Source organism: Nomia melanderi, chromosome 3 (genome assembly GCF_051020985.1).
Source record: "Nomia melanderi isolate GNS246 chromosome 3, iyNomMela1, whole genome shotgun sequence".
Lineage (NCBI taxonomy): Eukaryota > Metazoa > Arthropoda > Insecta > Hymenoptera > Halictidae > Nomia > Nomia melanderi.
In genome coordinates, this window is record NC_135001.1 from 7,293,669 (window position 1) to 7,313,772 (window position 20,104).

General features: G+C 36.3%; 6 protein-coding genes across 11 annotated transcripts in view; 5 read left to right on the top strand and 1 right to left on the bottom strand.

Moving 5' to 3' along the window:
* Window positions 1-20,104, bottom strand: part of spri (Src homology 2 domain-containing protein sprint) — a 310,137-nt gene that overhangs the window by 252,090 nt on the left and 37,943 nt on the right. Inside the window, exon 2 of one of the 6 annotated variants that reach the window (XM_031984913.2) lies at window positions 13,482-13,627. The exons of the other annotated variants lie outside the window; for them this stretch is intronic. The gene's annotated coding sequence lies outside the window, so the exon portion shown is untranslated. The remainder of the gene's footprint in view (window positions 1-13,481; window positions 13,628-20,104) is intronic. 6 annotated transcript variants of the gene reach the window in all.
* Window positions 1,946-5,126, top strand: LOC116430684 (pheromone-binding protein Gp-9-like). The gene is made up of 5 exons (XM_031985158.2): window positions 1,946-2,109; window positions 2,943-3,039; window positions 3,439-3,533; window positions 4,057-4,165; window positions 4,751-5,126. Exons 1-5 carry the CDS (start codon window positions 2,068-2,070, stop codon window positions 4,819-4,821), a joined length of 414 nt encoding a protein of 137 aa, XP_031841018.1. The 5' UTR covers window positions 1,946-2,067; the 3' UTR covers window positions 4,822-5,126.
* Window positions 5,829-7,649, top strand: LOC116430691 (general odorant-binding protein 19d-like). The gene is made up of 5 exons (XM_031985171.2): window positions 5,829-5,991; window positions 6,699-6,786; window positions 7,104-7,195; window positions 7,282-7,399; window positions 7,478-7,649. Exons 1-5 carry the CDS (start codon window positions 5,953-5,955, stop codon window positions 7,543-7,545), a joined length of 405 nt encoding a protein of 134 aa, XP_031841031.1. The 5' UTR covers window positions 5,829-5,952; the 3' UTR covers window positions 7,546-7,649.
* On the top strand, window positions 8,336-11,146 carry LOC116430673 (uncharacterized). Its single transcript, XM_031985146.2, has 5 exons — window positions 8,336-8,494; window positions 9,331-9,433; window positions 10,298-10,389; window positions 10,474-10,591; window positions 10,983-11,146. Exons 1-5 carry the CDS (start codon window positions 8,453-8,455, stop codon window positions 11,054-11,056), a joined length of 429 nt encoding a protein of 142 aa, XP_031841006.1. The 5' UTR covers window positions 8,336-8,452; the 3' UTR covers window positions 11,057-11,146.
* LOC116430648 (pheromone-binding protein Gp-9-like) lies at window positions 14,099-16,230 on the top strand. The gene is made up of 5 exons (XM_031985098.2): window positions 14,099-14,257; window positions 14,638-14,737; window positions 15,191-15,306; window positions 15,372-15,480; window positions 16,060-16,230. Exons 1-5 carry the CDS (start codon window positions 14,216-14,218, stop codon window positions 16,134-16,136), a joined length of 444 nt encoding a protein of 147 aa, XP_031840958.1. The 5' UTR covers window positions 14,099-14,215; the 3' UTR covers window positions 16,137-16,230.
* LOC116430617 (uncharacterized) lies at window positions 17,113-20,032 on the top strand. The gene is made up of 5 exons (XM_031985036.2): window positions 17,113-17,277; window positions 18,640-18,754; window positions 19,158-19,255; window positions 19,331-19,451; window positions 19,772-20,032. Exons 1-5 carry the CDS (start codon window positions 17,185-17,187, stop codon window positions 19,870-19,872), a joined length of 528 nt encoding a protein of 175 aa, XP_031840896.2. The 5' UTR covers window positions 17,113-17,184; the 3' UTR covers window positions 19,873-20,032.

Consider the following 20,104-nt stretch of genomic DNA (forward strand, 5'->3'; position numbering starts at 1 on the left):
TCCCATTGATCAGCCGGATGTAGCCTTCGTCCCGATAAGACCTCGACCTGGAGTTCCATCACTGCTAAGTCAAATAGCTACCCCTTGCCTTCCTGGCAATTCTGGCCGACTGAATCCAAGTTTTCCACTTTGGAAATCTGGATTCCATAGTCTAGACTCATTTTCGACGAAAGGTATCTCGACCTTCCCATTGGCCAGCTGGATGTAGCCTCCTTTTCAGTGTGCGTGGCCTGAGCGCTCTTTAGCCGGAAACGCGAACTCGAGATAAAAAAATATGTATTCCGTGAAATAATCAGACATAATTAGTTTTCCTGGTCTCGACCCGTTCTGGATCCCGTGATCTAAGCTAGCTCCTTCGAGATCGAGCAGGCAGTGGCACGAACTTGACAACGCGCTTAACGAGGCCGCGGACGCACGGAATGGCGACCGGAAGATACAAGGTTCGTTCGAATGCAATACTGACTCACAGTTGTTTTATCTGCGACGATGTATCAATCCGACTACGTCGGAACAACGGTCAAGGATTCTTTTCACGAGCATCGCGCCGTGTAATAATTAAAAAGCATTCAACTATATTTTCAATATTCTGCGAACGACTGTGCGCGGCGTTACTCGTTCGAGGAATAATTAATTTTAGTCTATTCTTAGAATTAGTGTATCTTACAATTATATCTGGAACTAGATAGGTAGATATTATGAATGCCTGTAGATTCTCGTGATAATTAGTGATTAAATACTGAATTCACAATAATTGAACAGGTATTTTATATAAATTCAATAGAATCGTCGAATTTATTTGAACGTTAACCCTTTGCAGACGGATGTCGACATTTTGGCGAGATCGAGTTTTCTTATTTGGAAGACTAAGTTGCAGACAAATGATATAATTATTTAATCAGCAAGAGATCAGCATGTAGTTTCCTTTTTTTCTGTTTTTTAAGCAATGAATGTATAATTTAGCTTCATCTGCTGAAGATTTTATAGAAAGAATCTTCGTGAGTGAAGGATTAAATGTAAAATTGGTGAAATTATAATTATGTTAAATATAATTCTGTAGTATGATTGTTGTAGTTAGAAGTTTCTATAGATAAATTTTGCTTTTGCAAGTGCAATCGTGAGCACATTTCATTACTCTGATTACCATCGCGTGATGGACACCTAATTTATTTCGACACGCGAAACCTGTTTACGTAAAGGACCAATTTTATTTCCTCGTCAGAAGAACTCTATCGGATCTTGTTCCGATGCACCGTGAATGGTACGAATCTATAATTACTACGGTGAATCATCAATACCTTAATTCATTCGGAACTTCGATTATTCATTACTTACCTGAGCCGTTCACGAAGATTTACATCCCATGTATCGATTACCATAATTGATTGCCGAAAGCAGTTATTCATTCGATGCATTCATAGAAACTTCCGAATGTGCCGAAAACAATTAACGGGAGACACCAAGAGACGTTAATTGAATCATTGATTTTACATCAGTCTGGTGGAATGATCGATACGGGAAATCAATTTTTCTCGATCCCTGTATTTTGAGACGGTGTTTCTACGAATGTTTTAATTTGAATTCATTGTATCATACGTTTAATATACAATGTAATAATTATTAATTATTAGTAATATAATTATTAATAAGTTAATAACTATATACTTAATTCCAATAAGAGTTACCATCGACCAATAGCATCGTGTATTTTACAAATTAAAAGTGACACATGGGACCGCGACGACTGCAATTTGTAGCAACGATGACTCTAATTGTCCGACGAGGGATTTATTACCCGAGGTCCACAGATCGACAACGATTTGCGCGGAAGAATCAGCCACGGACAACTCGAATTGATTACTTTGGTCAGAATGCAATTAAAACGCGTTACGTAAAAAAATCAGATAGGCCGACCAATTATTTCTCTTCCTGTTGTTTCGCGGTGGCATCCAACACCTCCGATTCGACAGTTATCCACAATATATAAATGTCGTGGCCAGGCATCGGCAGGCATCAGTCAGTTTGCGAGTATTCCTGTTTAACCAGTGGGATTTTTCAACACACACGAGAATGAAGTCGTTCCTGGCCGCCTGCACTTTCTTCCTCGTCGCAGTGAGTACATTGTAACGTTAAGGTGTCGTCGTATGAGGGAAACACGAAGTATTGTTGATAACATTGTCGTGTAATGTAACATGTTCATTACTTTCGTAATGTAAAATTGTAATGTATAATTTATATAACGTAAAATTTACATAATGCACAATTTATATAACGTAAAATTTACGTAATATAGCGAAATAATCATCGAATCAGATTAAAATGTTATCAGTGAATATATATAATATCTCAGTTTTCCAAGTGATTCGTTTCCCACGTTTACTCTTTTTTATTTTTCAACTTACGATTTTCCTTGTAAGATTGCCGGCGGTAACATGTGTCCGTGCGAATATGGTAATCAGATGTATTCAACTTAGCAATTGAATGCAACGAACGGAATATTGAATAATGGTACTTTGAATACATTAAACACAGCGTATTGTAATTTGTATTCGGAAACAATCATTTTGAATAGAAATGTAGTTTAGAGAAAAGAAGTTGCTTAGTATTGAAATAGAATCGCTTCGCATGTGAACAGTGCGATGACAATAGAGGAAACGTCAACTTCTTTAAGACTAGAATTGTCAAGCAATTAGAGTAACATGTTTCTAATGTTTTATAATAATTACAATACAATCACAATACATTTCTCAAGATCACGTTGCTCTTATTTTGGTATTTGTACAAATATACAGATTTATTTTACAATTGTAATTGTCTCGTTAGAATTGTAGTCTAAAAACTTCCAAAATAAAAATTCTGAAATGGTTGAATTTAATTAATTTTACGGTTTTAGCGTTGATTTACTTTTACACGCAGATCGTTCTTAGATTGATTAACATTTTCAGGCACTCGTGCGCGGTGATGCATCGGAGGATATGAAGAAATACGTAGAATCCACGCAGGAGATGTTCGCAGAGTGCGCTACAGAAGCCGGACTGTCAAGTATGCAGAAATCAGAAAATGTCTTTCGGTCACTCGTTGCTTTCATACGTAAACTCGAAAATATAAAGATTCGTGGGAATCTTAGGAACACGAAATATATATCTACTTTTCAGAGCTAACTCCGTTCAATACGAAATCGTAGAACTTTTACAAAATTTTATTATATCATATTTCTTCATCTATTTTTCCATTATACGTGTATATTAATTTTTTTATGTCATTCATAATATTATAATATTCTATATTTTCATAAATTTTTATGTTTTTATAGAAATGCATTTATATCATTGTCATAAATACATTTTATATATTTTTTATTATAAGATATTAGACCAGCTAACAATAAGCCGCAAAGAAAATCATGAGGCGAAGGGTTAATGAAACTTTCGCGCGTTTCAGGCGATATATCAAATGTTATGCCGGACGAGTTGTCGGACGAAGAAAAGAACAAATTTGGCTGCATGCACGCCTGCATAATGAAGAAGACTAACGTTGTGAGTGAAATATCTTAGAATAATAACGCTTGATAACTGAACCGTTAATGACCACGTAAAATCGCATAATCGTGAGCAGATTTAACCGTTTGAATAACGATTCTCCGTGATATTGCCTAAAAGTGTAAGGTTATCGGTTGATAAATTCAAATTAAGTTTATTTACTTGTTTCCCTTCTAACTATACATTTTTATTTTTGTTATTACCTACTTAGAAGTGGAAAAATAGTATGATCACACTATTTTGAATTTTTTTACGTGAAAGTAGAAAAAAGTTCACTTTCTGAACTGAAACCAAAGACATGGCACTGAAACGGTCAACTTTGGTTTACTTTCGTGTAAGGAGAGCAGTCATTAAAATCTTCGATTCTTCGGATTTCGGAGAGTTTGAGGATCTACGAACGCTGAAAGATCTTATTTGAATGTTTAAAACGATACAATGATAAAATATTCAACTACACTGCCCACATTAAATTCCAAGATATATACAATTACATTATAAATAATTGTAATTGATCTTTTAGTGGGACGGAAGCCAATTTGATATGGACAAGATGAAGGAACAGGTTAGCGATATATACAAAGACAAGGCGGACGATGTGATGAAGGTTATAGACAAGTGTGTCGCGGAAGGTAAAAATCAACAACGATAAATTAATCCTTTGCTAGATTAAAAATTGAACTTAGACAAATCTTCTTCTCGTCCAGTAGACTTTCGTAATTTTTTCGGTACACGAACGTTTGAATGAATTTAACGTACATATATATTAAAATATGCTAGCGGCAATAAAGTATTAAGTAATTGTTCCGAATCACGGTCCCAAATTGGACGTGAATTTTTAGGGCAGTTTTAGGAAAAAATTGTATAAAAAACTTATAGAGAAAAGTTTAAAAATAAATTTTCGACTAAAGTTATGGAAAAAAGTTACAGGAAGAAGTTCGAAAAAAATGTTTTACAATAAAGTTACGGATAGAAGGTTAAGAAAAGAATATTGAGAAACGTTCCGTTGATTTTTTCGATGAATATAAAATGAAATATGCTCTACATTAATTTCGAACAATTGCCAAACATTATTTGTATCGAACATGATAATGTATTGTCAATCAACAAACACGATCCATGAAGTTGTCAGGACTTCAAATCGTTGATTACTGGTTAAAGAGAAAATAATCTGATAGATAGATAAATAGATGTTAATCGATCGTTGATCATTTCAGTGAAGGATGCCGGCGACGAGTGTACCGTAGCGTTTATGCTAATGGCGTGCGCAAAGAAAGAAATGGAATAGTACTTCCTTTGTCCCGCCGGAACGTCGAGCTTAACCGAACCAGAGGTGTATGGGAGAAAACTTTGAACTATTGTACAAATTTCAGGGAAATGATAAGTCACAAAAAATACTGAAAAAAAAAGAAAAAGAAACTTTCGTTAATAGTGTTGATTATTTTTCGCATGCAATATCCTTAACTGAATGATCGCGCGATCATTCCAACGGTACTGCGTAAAAAGATCATGTTTCGAGATCCTTCAACATATTGTGTACACATTATAGATGAATGATCATAAAAAAATACTAAAAAGAAACATTTTTGTCAATAGTCTTGATTATTTCTTACAAGTGATCCACCTACATATAGATTCGACGGAACAAATTGATCGAACGATCATTTCGGCGATGTCGCGTAAAAAGATCACGTCCCGAGATCCTTTAGCGAATGTGTGCAAACTTTAGATGAATGATTGATGATAAAATGTACTAAAAATAAGAAAACATTCTAGTCAGCTATATATTCCAAATGATTTGCTTAAACGTAAATGCTATGAAACAAATTAATCGACACGCGATCGTTTCGATGATGTGACGTAAAAAAGAGCAAGTCTCATGATCCTTCTAGAAGATGTGTATAAATGTCAGAGGATTGATCGATCATAAGAAATATTGAGAAATAACGTTTCTAACCGTTTCTAAATATTAGAGCAATGCTTTAATCAACGATGCCAATTATTTTCTGCACGCAATCCTCTCAACAGGGAATTGATTCAATGAAAACATTACGTAAAACGATTACATTTGAAAATCCTTTGAGGAAACGTGATACAAATCAATCCTGGATAATTGTTTTCATTATTCTAAATGATAGTACATTAGTTCGATAGTCATCGTAATTATTTCTTGTATAAACGGGTGTGGCGTGTTGGCGAGAGTCCGGTAATCAATGTTGTAAATGTAAAATAGGTCACAATGCATCGAACCATCAATTAACGTTCTTTTTTTTTTAATAGCAGCGTACGAGGTCGAGTTTATTATTCGCGAGAGATTTTTTATCGCTGCACCGGCAGTATAAATATTGCGATGTGCGTATGGAAGGATTCAGTCTTGTGAATAGTTTCTCTCCGTGGAAGTTATTGGGAATCAATCGAAATGAAGAGCGCTTTGGTCGTCGCGTTCCTCTTCTTCGCCGTGAGTATCGACACCTTTGGATTGCTGCCACTATTGTTATCCGCCTGTATCGTTATAATGTATATTCCTAATCGAAGCGATAGTTAAAGTTGCAATATAAAATTGAAACGATGGCTTCAGTTTTTCTTTTCGTCAATGAACGCGACACGTTGCGATTGTTTTGTGAAACTATGTGAAACACGCCAGTAGCAGATTAACACGTTGACTGCCACGTCGGTCACCGATGACCTCCACAGTACATGACAATAATTATAATTTGTCAGATAACTAATGTCGAATGGAAATATTTCCTAGTCTAAATTAATAGATAACAGTGTAACGTAAGCATTGCGATACCAAATAATAAGTAACTCTTCCTCTTTATATTTGCTACAACAGAGTAAGCGATACATAAAACTCTGAAGGATTTCGTGGCAGGCAACGTATTGACAAATAAGATTAGAGTAGAGTTTAAAATTTTCAAATGAATGGAAATAATTGAATTTAAAAACAAAATGGAGAGGCTAATTTTTATTTAAAAAGATGAGAAGTAATATTTGAAAGCTTTAAAAGATGAATATTAAAATTTCAAAGGAGTATCTAAATTTTAGTTTATGTCAATGGAAATGTTTGTCTTGTACGCGTGTTCGCACAAGTGACAAAATTGGAAATGAAAAGTTTAAACTGCGTTTAGAAGTGATCGTTGATAATCTTTTCATAACATTCAGTACGCTAGTGCGGATACCGTGGATATCTACTTGGAATACACTAAGGATGCGCAAACAGCCTGCGCGAAGGAGATGGGTCTCCCTGAGAGTAAGTGTAAATTTTTCGAAAATATTCCCCGAACTATTCAAATTTCACTTCAATTTCAACTTTTCATAAATTTTTAATCGAGCTCGCAGTAAACGTTTAATGAATTCAATGTTTAATAAATCGACATGAACTTAGAAGTCTGAAACTAAATGAAAATCCACAGAATAACGATTGTAAGAAGTGAACATTTTATGTTAGAGTCCATAATTAAGTTTTAAAGAAATTCATCATTTTAAAGAGGACACCAAATAACGAAGATATAGGAGATTATGTAGCGAAGTCTAATAGAAAGTGTAATCTCTGTTTAAAAACGTTAGAGACACCTCGAGAAACATTCGACACGGACGTTAAAACGGGAGTAGACGGAGCCACTTGTTTGCGTGCTTGTACGATGGAGAAAATGGGTCTGGTACGATAGAAACAAAAATTAAAGTTACTAGGTGAAAAATGTAATTTCATAATGTTCAGAATAATTAATTTTCATTTTGTAATAAGTTAAAAGACTCGACGCTGGTAGAAGAAAAAATGCACGACTTCGTTAAGATGGTGCACGCAAAGAATCCAGAAATGCTTTCGGCCGTGCAGAAAGTAACAACAGAGTGCATAGAAACAGGTGAGTCATAGAACGCGGAAGAATAAATTGAAATTCAATGTTACGATTGTTCTACGATTAATGCGTCGTTCGTTTCAGTGAAACCTGTGACCGACAAATGCAAAAAGGCGTTTTCCTTCGCCGAATGTTTCCTGAGCAAGCAGTGAAGTGAACTCTGATCTTAATGCACTAGATTAAAATAAATATCAATGAATATAAATATCGATTGAATAATATGACTATATAAGAGATTACAGATACTTTTCCCGTACAGATTTTGTTTTCTTTATTAGCCTTGTCTCAACTGATTCATTTCAGAAAGCAAAACTTTAAGGATATATTCTAACCTCTCAACATCTGATATGAAAAGTTCAACTATTCGATAATATTTGCTCTATCCATTGATTCGCTTTTCTCCTCGCAGAGGTTGTACTATATTCTATTTACGAAAATTCTTAAAAATCCATTTGTACTCGATTAATATCCTATAAAAAGAAATTCTTGCTCTAAGAATATTAGGCTACATAAACTGTGACTAAGTCTGTGAAAATGAAGTCTGACTGTATAAAAATCTCAAAAAATCTTCTAATTCTAATTCATCTAGCTCTACACCTAACTCTATAATCCTACACCATTTCGATTCATCTAAAGCGCCGTTAACTCGTTCGCATAAGAAGACCAAACGAAGAAACCGAGAGTGGCATGATATTTCGCTAGACGCAGGTTTCTCGCGAGAATTACAGCGTTGGTTGTTGGCCAATGCCATCCTTAATGCCACAGCCCCAATCCAGTAATTTCCGTGGTCGGGTACGCGCCTCGATCGCAAACAATCATTTTCACGTGATGATTCTGACACGAGCTGGCCGGTAATGAGGACGTTTCGGGTGTACTTGACACGATCTTGCGTAATTCGGTTTAAATCGGGGGAATTATCTCGTTTCCTGCCGCGCGCCGTGTCATGTCCGAACACCTGGCTATTCTGACCTCTATATAAGCGATCGTCCCAGAGGAATCGCGATTCACCAGTAGCCGGATCAACGAAATCTGCCTCCAGGTCGTATTATCAACGCAAGAATGAAGATTATCATCGCTGTAGCTTGCCTATTGGCCATCGCGGTGAGTCTGAGCTAGAACTGGGCTAAGTCCACATCTCGGAATCGAGGAAAGTATAAACTTGTCATCAAATTAACGTCATTAGACCTTAAGGATGAGTGCAGAGTTTTCTTCTTTCCCAATGTTTAAGAATTTGACGTGTAACATAGATTCTTATCAAGAGGACTTTGAATATTTTCATATTTAAGCTTACCTATTCATCGCGGTGAGTTTCGATTGGATTTGGGTTAAATTAACGTCATCAGACCATCATATCCATAATGGACAACATGAACAGATAATTTAATGGTTCTCAAGATAAACGATCAGTGTACAGATTTGTTCGTTTTTAGTATTTAAGAGCTTGACGTGTAACGTAGCTTCCCATGAAGAAAGTTACGAATATTTTCGTACTCAACCGATCGAAGTATGAATCCAGTATCCTATATTTCATTATACACTTTTAAATTCTATATTCAGGTATCGTACATTATTCTTAATTGGAGTACGTATGTCCCATTAATCTTTTCACCTATGATCATAATTTTCCATTGGTAGTGCAGCTACGAAGTATTAAAAACGCCACGAAATTATTTATTTTCAATAAAACTGTGAATAAACGGGAAAGAAGAAGAGTTATAGCCTTATCCTAGCCACGATACTTAACATATATTCGAAGGATAACGCCGGAGTAGCAGCCGACCGGTGCGATTAAATTAAGTTTAACTCTCTTAAAGGTTAAACTCTCCCGAAATACATAATAGTAAATCCTCCCGTGGACTTTACTGTAATAATAAAAGGCACAATAAAATAGAGGAAGCGTTTAATCGGTCAGAAATCTTTACGAGTTTCGTTTCCAGAGCTCCGCGCGCGGTCTGGACCAGGACGCCGTCATAGCTAAGTACATGGAGTATCTGATGCCGGACGTGAAACCGTGCGCGGACGAGTTCCACATGACTGAAGGTGAAAAGACATTTTTTTCTTAACCCATTCGAAGCCAATTACACATCAGACGTGCAATACAGTACTTAAACCAAAAAGGCCAATCACAGGCGAATAAAGTAGAAATTAAAGGCGTGTAAGAATTGAAACTTGTATAGGATTCAAGTTAAGATCTCAAAGTGAATGTTGATGAAGTAACATAAATGTTCACTACAAACTGAGAAACGATTTTGACTTTTGGGCTGTTGTCTTTCAAAACTATCCTGGCCTTGAATGTGTCAACATTAGAACTACCGAGTATTTAATATAAGTAACACGCATTTCTTATAAAAATTCTAACAGTAGACATTTCTTGGTCTCTTCATAGATTTATTACGGAATTCAGGTGAAACTATTTATTTTTAAACTCATTTCAGATATTATATGATGTTATATTTACGGATACTATATGACACGACAGAAGCAACTCTCACATGTTTTTTCATAGAAATATTAGGTCGTCCATAAGTTCGTACCGTTCATTTTTCTATTATATATAAAATAATATATTATTAAACATAAAATTCTTATGACTTCGCTCGTATCACTCTGTGATACGATTACAAAACGTAATGCGGGAAGTATAAACATACCGTGGTACGAACCTATGGGACGACATAACATGAAACTAGAGTTTTCACTATCGGAAACAATAGACACAATGTTACGTTACTTACACCGTGAGGAGTAAGTTACTTTTGAAAACCTTTTTTGCACGTTTCCTGAAGAATGCTGAATTACTGGTGCCTTTACATCTTCTATTTAGATAGCAAACGCTTTAAAAAGAGAGCGAAGATCACTTGGTCGGGACACGGGGAAATAATCGAAATATTTGTTCCGCTTTAGAGCAAGCCTCGAACATTCAAACGGCCGCGGCCACCATGGACCTCAGGCAGATGGGTTGCATGAAGGCGTGCGTCATGAAACGGATGAACATTGTAAGCGAATCATTCTAAATGGAATTGTTGATCGGTTACACAGTTTTTGGAAGCAGTTCCCTTTAACTTTTATCTCGGTTACAGCTGACTGGTCTTGACTTCCATTTAGAACCGATTTATAAGATGATCGACACCGTGCACACTGGAAATGATGGAGAGATCGCGGATGTGAGGAACATTGCTGAGAGCTGTGTCGCTGAGAGTAAGTCACAGTGATGTTTGTTCATAGAATCAACGAGCTCAACGAAAGAATTCAACGTTCGAAAATCGAACCTTTGTCGATGATTAGTGAAGGGACTTAATTATTTAGAACAGTTTTGCCTAGTATTGAATTGATCTTTAAGAGTAGGGTTGTCTAATATTGACTTAATCTTTGAAAGTAGATTTATCTACTATTTCTTTCTTCTCGTCGATCCGATAACTGAAAATAACGTTTTCAAACACTCAATAGAAAATAAACGGTAGAGAAATATATTTAAAAAGCAATCAGGGCATATCGCCTAAACTGTTTCTAATATACGAGGCTAACTTATGCCAGTTTTCGAACAACTCAACCGCGATTTTCTATTTCTCAACACGCTTTTCTGTTACAGTCAATGGAGAGACTGACGAGTGCAACATCGGCAACAAATACACCGACTGCTATATAGCAAAGCTTTTCAGCTGAGGTAATTCGCTAAAAGATTGTTCTCGGAAGTTCTTCAACCGTCCGATGTCAACCAAGTATATAATGTTCAATAAAATAGTATAGAAATTACCTATCGTGTCTGATCTTCTCCGTCTTCATCTTCCGCCTCCAAAAGAAAATCAATTTTTACCAACTTCTGAAAACCCGAGTCAACCGTTTCTCTCTTCCCTCGCCTATAAAATATAATGTTTCAACTTTCTGCATCCTATGTAATGTATCGACGCATTATCGAAACAACCCTCTCGATAAAATAAAAACCAGAAAAGGGTTCGCTTCTCGTGGCAGTTCCTTTCTTAACATTCTTGCCTCGTCGATCAAACGAAATTCGGTTTGTTGGTTATCTCAGCATAAAAATGAATTATTAAACGTATGCAAAGCGAGTCAGCGACATAACAATGAGTCAAAGGATAATCCTAACCTTTCTCGAGCTTTTTATTTTTATAAATAGATAGCCATCGAATCGCGAGGGAGGACCTTTTAGCCGGCCCTTCTGTTTCATTAATAAGAATGAGATTAAGGTGGCAGAGACGATTCGGGCCAGTTACACGGACACTAGCCACCGCTTATGAATAAACAAAGCGACGTTAACGCGTTATGAATAATTAAGCTGCACTCGGGACGCGGACACCGCATGCATTTTAACGTGGTGCCATCTAATGCCTTCGGCCACCCTGCGCACACCCGTTGCCTATCGATAATCTATTCACGGAATACATCGGCCTATTACATCAACATTCCTTCAGAATATACGCAACCACATCGATGTGGAATGGTATCGAGGAAACACGAGCGTGAGAATTAGAGCAATGAATATAATATAATATATTTGCACAACTACAGCAACAGAATAACCTCCTTCTCAACGAATTGTAAACATTCGAAGATCCGCATGAGTGAAACCAAACGCAGTTTCGAAGATTACAGTCACCCCTTTAGAATGACTCCCTGAAACTAGTTGCATATTTATGGTTTCACTTTTATATTTCCACCTTTTTCCTCTATTCCAGTTTCTGCCTTTAAACCTAGAAAACAGGGAACCATATTCAACACTAGACTTACTGAGCATGCCATACGATTAACACGCAATCCATACAACAATTGTAATAATAGATTCTTTTCAGTATCTCAATAGAATGATTACAGTATCCAAGCGAAGCTATTTAACTTTAAAACCAATTCAGATATTTAACACTTTAAGATATCAATGATTACGAATTATATTAGATATCCAATATATATTAAACATGTAATACCAATTAATATCAAATTAGCTCACTATTGAATCTTCCAATAATAAAAACGAAATGATCTACAGATCACAGTACACTACCTCCAACAGAAAAAAGAATTCGAGAGAATCGAAAGAAGCGGATTAACCTTTTGTCCTATCACGAGTGAGACTCCTGAAGATTATCAAATTAATTTAACAAGAACCAATATTCCTAACACATAGACCGTAGCAAAAGACTTTTACTGTTTTCAATACTTCAAATTTACTACAAACTGACAGTAAATAAAGCATCTCTTATCATTTCTCGCAAAAGCATTGCCAAGAAGATTAATTGCTTAATCTTAACTGCAAAGGGGTTGACCCCAAGAATTCGAGCAAACGAATTCGTTCCCGCGTCAACGTTGTATTCATCGTGCATCTATCATTCCTAGCAGCGTTTCCCGCGGGAAGCGTTACCGTATCGGTTTCCGATTCCATGAAGGGTGGCCCCCGTACCAGCGCCGCCGCGATACACGCCGTAAAATCGTGGCCACGGTTATGACACGAAGACGAGCGACCGATCCGCGTTACTCTTGCACGCGGCTCACGTTGTCAGCCGGTATAATGTACCCCGTAATGGTCGAAGTTGGCTTGGCATACACCGTGGAATAAAGTTACGGGCGACCTTACACGAGCGAGCGAACTGGCTGGCTTCGAGAGGGACACTTTTGCAAATGGTCGGCTTTGCGAGCGATTACAGACGCCAGCTACATTTCCGATGGAACTGCCGGCGAACCGGCGGAATGCTAAACGATCCACGGATCTACGGGAAAAAGGATCGAGCCGTCGGATGATCGTGCTGCGAATTCGGTGTTCCACGGATTCCAACTGTTCCGGAAAGTATGTTCAGCAATGCTCGCTTAAATTTTATAGAAATCTGCTCCACTTAATTCCACTACGCCATCCCTACTCTTGCCCCACTACTCACAAGGGGAGGACCAGACATAAAAATCTGTTTTTGAATAAAAGCTAGTGCATGTTACAGTACATATCTAGAAATGAGAAACCCTGATGCTTTTTCGACAATGAATACAATAAGGGGAAGAGAGACAGACACAAGTCAAAAAGATGTCGCGCTCGTCAAGTATAAACATGCAACGAAGAGAATTTCGATTGGAATAATTTAAACCTTACCTTCTCAGTCGTAATGCCGATAGGGTGTTGAGATCCTTCTCATTACAATGAGTTCAACGCACATCTTGAAAATTACGCGTGCACTTGAACAATCTCGAACGCGAAAAGAATGTTTGACGTTGAAAAATGAGTAGCCATGAAGAAACCTGTGTAGTATGAAATATTTACAAATTACGATATCGTTATGAATTACCATGAAGAGAAGAAATAACAAAGCTGGCTATAAAATTAGTTGCAGTGTTCAATACATTCACAGTGTTTAAGAAAATATAATGTTCTCGGAACGCATGACGATAGAAGAAGCGGGAGATCAGCGTAGATAAGGCACGCGCCGTTTGTTTTCAACGAGTCTCTCGGCTACTCGAGAAAAGAAGCGAGCACGTGCACCTAGAAAAATAGAGACATTTCGTTTTACGTAAGAACAAGCCTCGTCTGCGGGTGCTCAGCGGAAAATTAAGGAAAATGGCAATTACGGGGCAATCGTGGCATTGTTAGTTAAACAAGCTCGCTGTTTGTTGCTTGCCGGGAAACGGCGAACGTTTCGTTGCTGAACGTCGCGTACTCAAAACAAAAATTTGTTTTAAATCCGAAACGCTCGTCAACCGTGTCGACCTTCCCGATGTCAAATATAAAAGCCAGGTGGCAGGCGACGGATCGTTACAGTTTTGCAAAATATTTTCGCGGGACACCGTCAGTTTCACAATTTCATTCGGCGGGACTGTTCGCACGGGACCATGAACAGCATTCTCTTTTTCGTCTGCGTTCTCGCTGCCTGCGTAAGTAGACAACGATCATGTTTCGATTCGGTACTGTTAAAAATTCGTTATCAAATCTGTTATAATCAAATCCATGAAACATTTTTATGCTCTATTTTTCATTTTTCGTTTTTCATTTTTCAATTTTCATATTTTTCGCCTTGTCGTTCAAATATATCCGTGCTTATTTATTTCTATAATGTACGAAAACCGTATTGCGTACTGCCGCTCGTAAATTTGCAGCTTTATTACTCAGATTTAAAGAAAGAAACAAATATATGACGAGTTACGAAAAAGAAAGCCACCTGTAAAAGTTTGCCGGTGAACGATAAGATTCTACGTAATACGTGATATTACATATTCGGTGACACGATTAATCAAGTCAACGTTGAACGGTTTAGGTGACAACCCAAGGATACCAGATTCGACAATTAGCGGACGTGCTGGACATATCGAGGGATCAGTTCGACGAATGCGTGAAAAACAATGGATTAAACGACGGTATAGACAATGCTTGACATTAAAACATTATTGCATGTATTGTAATAATTATATATTAACAAAACACCAGGAAATTTGTCGTTTTCCTATAGTACTCATTGCCGGTGAAAATGAAGGAAATCTCAAGCTAATTGCTCGCACACTTCTAATGTTGAAATAGGGACAAAATTTCGAAAACTTCTTTTGAAATATTGATCTTGTAACGATCTGTTGTTTGAAATGATGAACTTTCCGTTAAAAAGGAGTCGCAAATGGAAAGGATCTAAAGTATAAAATATTTTGTGTCTCATAAAAGTAAGAAAGGTATTTGACGAATTGCAAAGAACGTCAATTCGAGACTTATTGAATAACAAAAGAAAAAATGATAAAAATAAAAGGCAATTGGCTAAGGGAAAAGTGGGAGATCTCCCTATTTGGTTGGCTAAGTGTTCATTTTGTTTGTTGACTTTATAGACGACTTCTCGAAGATCCATCCGCTTTTATTCAAAACCGAGATGAGCGAGGACGAGAAGAATTTAATGAAGAACTTCAGCTGCTTCATGGCCTGTACCTTCGAGAACGCGAAAATCGTAAGTGTTCATTCTTCTTGTCGGAAGATTTTGAAAATTCAAATGACATGCAACAATCTTTTCAGATGAAGGACGATAAAGTTGAACTGAAACCTTTGTTGAAGATAGTGGAGAAAAGCAATATTTTCTTGAATCCAGAGATAAAAGAGATTTTGAACGACTGTGTCGACGAAGGTGAGTCTCAAAGAACATTCCCAAAAATATTCATCGCGATTGCTTGGAAATCCCATAGAAAATCGTTATGGGAAAGAATTACATGGAAATAAAGTTAAACCCGCTGTGTTCCTCAAATCCTTTTTAATCGAGTCATTTTTTAATTACTTTGTCGCCATTTTGTTTCTCAATTTGATCGCGGTCTTATTTTGTCAAAAATATTTTTGAACCTAAGAACAGTATCTGTAAAAAAATAATTGTTAGACCACGTGTTTTAATATTTCCAATAATATCTCATATGTACAGATGTACCAGAGATTTTAGCAGAGTTAAAAACTAATTTGAAAACATCAACATTCCAGAATGTAGAATCGAAAAATGATTGATTTCCTCTAAAATCACTGAACAAACAAATTACGTTTACTCGTTAATAATCGAACAAATGAAAAACAATCGCGAAAAAAAATCACAATTCGTGAAGATTATCTCAATTCCATGGAGAACTCCTTTACGGATTTTCGTTGAAAATCATTGTAATAAACTTCGAAGAGTTAATAAAACGTAAAAAATGAAAGGAATACTAATAATTTAACGTTTCAGCGGGAAAGCGGTCTGACAAATGCGACGCGGCCTTCGATTTCTCAAGCTGCATGCTACGAAAACTTCGGTATGGCTGAAAATAGCTCGATGACTGATAATAAGCCAATTCAAATAGCATCGCACTGTGATTGCTTTGTAAACTGCTGAAGCGAAGCGTCGTTGATTATCAATAAATCAATATTTCGAAAAAATCGACCCTTGTGATTCTTTTATATGTTACTCATCCTACGAATATAAAATTAACAGGAGCTTTAAGGATTTTTACGTGTCATTAGATAACATAACTTGATCGATTATCCTGAAGTAATAATTGCAACAACATAATCACCTTCCAATTTTTAATTTAAGAATCGCGCAACCTGAACGATTTCAAGATAAAATGTAATTGAGTTTTCCAAATAAAAATACGTTTGAAGTAAATTTCTTTCCTAGAAAGTAAACCATTGTGATTCATTCTTGAAACTCTTTTTTATCATTTTCATGCATCAACAAGATTCATTAATACTAAAACTATCGCGGCTGTTCAAATGACAGGTTTTAATTTTCTCATTCCATCATTATTGCCACCCTAAAAATGTTAATTATCCAAAATGATTTTAAATATAATTTCGCTTGAATGCTACAACGAATATATGAAAAAAACTAAGAAAATATTATATTAATACTACAACTACGAGACAGATCAAAATGACCCATTCCTAATTTCGTCCTTTCGCGATTACTGAAGAACTAGCAAATAGTTCTCTGAGACATTACTAAAGAAACCGATTTAGCAATATGCAAACCGAATTTTAAATCGGTGGAAATATCAATAGATGCAACCTTGGACTTACCGCAGAGAAATTTCAAGAAGTCAATTTTATGAGATTTTCAACTTGCGGTAAATATCGATGTACCTTCAGGGAGTTCCGTTCCTCCCGACTATCCCGTTAATCGATTCGAAAACAGATGTTTCCCACTGAAAGCTTTCGCTAAGTCGTCTCATGTTCCTTCTATTTACTTAAACAAGCTGGATACACTTGTCGTTTGATTTATCGTGCAACGTGAATGCAACCGCTCCGTGACATTATTTCCTCAACTTTAACCTCTTCTGCACGAGTATAAATCATCTGATTTGCTTAATCGATGACAGTCGATCACTTACTGTCGTTCACTGAAAACGAGAAACGGAAAATCATGAAGTGGTTAGTGTTGCTTGCATTCGTCGCCATAGCTGCGGTAAGTTACTCGATTTTAACACCCATATTTTCAATCGTTCACACTCTCAAAAAATTGTGTATAAGTTTTAAGCGACAGAAAAGATCAAGACATGAATGGAAACCTCGAATAAGGATCTATGTTATATTTCTATTACAACAGAATCAATTAAATTACTTGATTCGTTACAGTAGAATTACGAAAATTGATGTTTAATATTAAATTTATCAAAATGTATCAATATGTATACTATAAGAGTATACCATGATTTTAGAATCCTCGTAGATCATGTTACTTTACCTTTTTCAATCACCGTCAGACGTGAGTTGAAAATATCCTCTGACAAATCGATATCAAAATATATTGATACTGTTTTTTAATTAATTCGGAGATAGACCGTGGGATGGTCGAGTTTCGATAATATTATCGACCGTGATCGACAGGTAATCGTTACTTTCTTTTTTATTTGTTTCTTCACTTTCCGATTTCATTGATCTTTTGATATTTCGTTGACTCTTACATAATAATTGTTAGGACAACAAGGGGACAATTTTACGACACGGGAATTATTCTTAGAGACGTTCGTGACCAACAGCTTTCCGTCCGGTACTTTAGCAGGCCGGCCTGCAGCCAATATGCGGCACATAAGGGTTCAGCGTAGAAATTAACCATTGTCTAGTTTTTTCACTTCAGTCCAGGTATCATAAAGTCGTATTCCAGAGGGTCTGTTAGAATTTTAGAAAAAGTGTCCTCAAGGATTTTGACCTAATGGAATTTCCCCAGCGTTGCCAAACATTCGTTCAGCATAGCGACCAACTCCGTCATCCCCGCTCCAGGAAACCCGCGCTACAGGCGGACTGGAAGGGGATGAGACAGACGTAGGTACCTTGCGTAGGAAAGGATAGAAAAACCGCCTCTGAGGCCCACCTTCGTATATCGAGAGGGAGGGAGTAGGCCCAGGATCAGTATAAAAACCCTTCAAGACATCAGTTTGAGACATCAGTTTGAGACATCAGTTTGAGACATCAGTTTGAGACATCAGTTTGAGACATCAGTTTGAGACATCAGTTTGAGACATCAGTTTGAGACATCAGTTTGAGACATCAGTATCAGTTCAGTTCAGAGTCAGAAGCAGTTGAGAATCAGCTCAGCTTAAATCAGACTCAGTTGAGAATCAGCTTAGCTATCAGTCAATCAATCATTCAGTCCCAACATTGGGTGGTCCTTCGAAAACCTCAGCATATACTTAAAAGTGCTCGTGACAATAATATAAATACAAATGTCAACAATGTTATAAGTGTTAGTATGCGTGGTTTACACTTATATTTTTGACGACAATTATTCCATCGTATTAATTAATTTCCAAAATTTTATTCCATTCAGGCTGAATTATCGCCGCAAAGGAAGGCTGAACCTTTCTTAAGAAAAGTAGCTGAACTGTTTGAAGTTACAATGGACGATGTTCAAAATTGCGTTAACACTACAAAAACCACGGAAGGTAAAGATTTCAAAGATTAACATAGGTACTGATTATTTGTAATTATGTAGCAGAATCCGATGTAAATTACACAGCCTTCATTCCTTCGTCTATATATCTAAGGATCCTTTTTATTCGAAAGTTAATTCACGATCACCATTTGGTTTGATGTAGTAAAATTAGATAATTTAATAATCGATATTGTAGCAATGCTAGGAATACAAAAATAAAATAGCTCTATCCCCTAATTCAGATGTTGTTTCCCTTCATTCTACTTACACTTTTCCCTTTATACTAATTTGAAGAAAGTAGCATCGATATTTCATCAGAAATTTAAAGAATATTTCTGAAGGAAAAACATTCGAGTTTAAATAGGTTAATATTCGGTGTAAGGTAAAAATTACTTTTACGCTATATTTCACAGAGGATATACTGCACGCGGCCCATAAAGGAAACAACCCGTACGAAGAATACAAGAGGATCTCTTGCCTTATAGCTTGTTGTGCTAAGAAGCAGGGAATGGTAAGTGTAACGGCCTACATTTAAATAATTATAAAGGACTACAAAGAAATGTAACGCTTTACTCAATCATTTCAGATGGCTGGAATGGAGGTGAATGTACCGGTCATAATAGACTTTGTTGTCAAATACCAAAAATTTGATACAACTGACGAATTGAAGAAGTTGCGCCGTACTTTAATTGCTTGCAACGAAAGAGGTATTTACTATAATCATATAATCAATCAACAGACCAATAAAACTCTTCTACAAACATAATCTGCACACATTAATTCATAGAAAATAGCATTAGACAAGAATTTCTCCTTTTCATTCAGAATCAAATTAGGACTCAGTTACCACATTTTCTCACATAAACACTTTTCTGTTTAATTTGATAAAGGTTGTTATTTCTTATTGAAAACATTTTCAAAGAATAACATATAGAAATTTCTTGAAAACAATGCTAAACTTTTATTTAATAAATGTATTTGTTTGTACGTATTGAAAATGTAAAGTTTCGAATCCTTTCTATTTCAGTGACGGAAGCAAACGAGTGCGATGCGATCTACCAAGTCTTTGTATGCACTTACTTAACTGGCCTGCTTGAATCCTTACACATGTTGTTCACGGCCCCGTGAGAACGCGGTATCCTGAGGGTATCGCTTGAACGCCGGCCCCGCAATAAAATTAAATATTAATATTTTTGTTTTCTGTTTATGTTACATGTATGTAATAAATCCACCATGAAATGAAAAACTGTATTTTTTCTATAATTATAAATTAAAAATTTCGATTTTCTTTCTATCTTTCATGTCCGTTAAATGGTATATGACGAATATGCAATTAAAATGTACTATTTTATAAAAATGT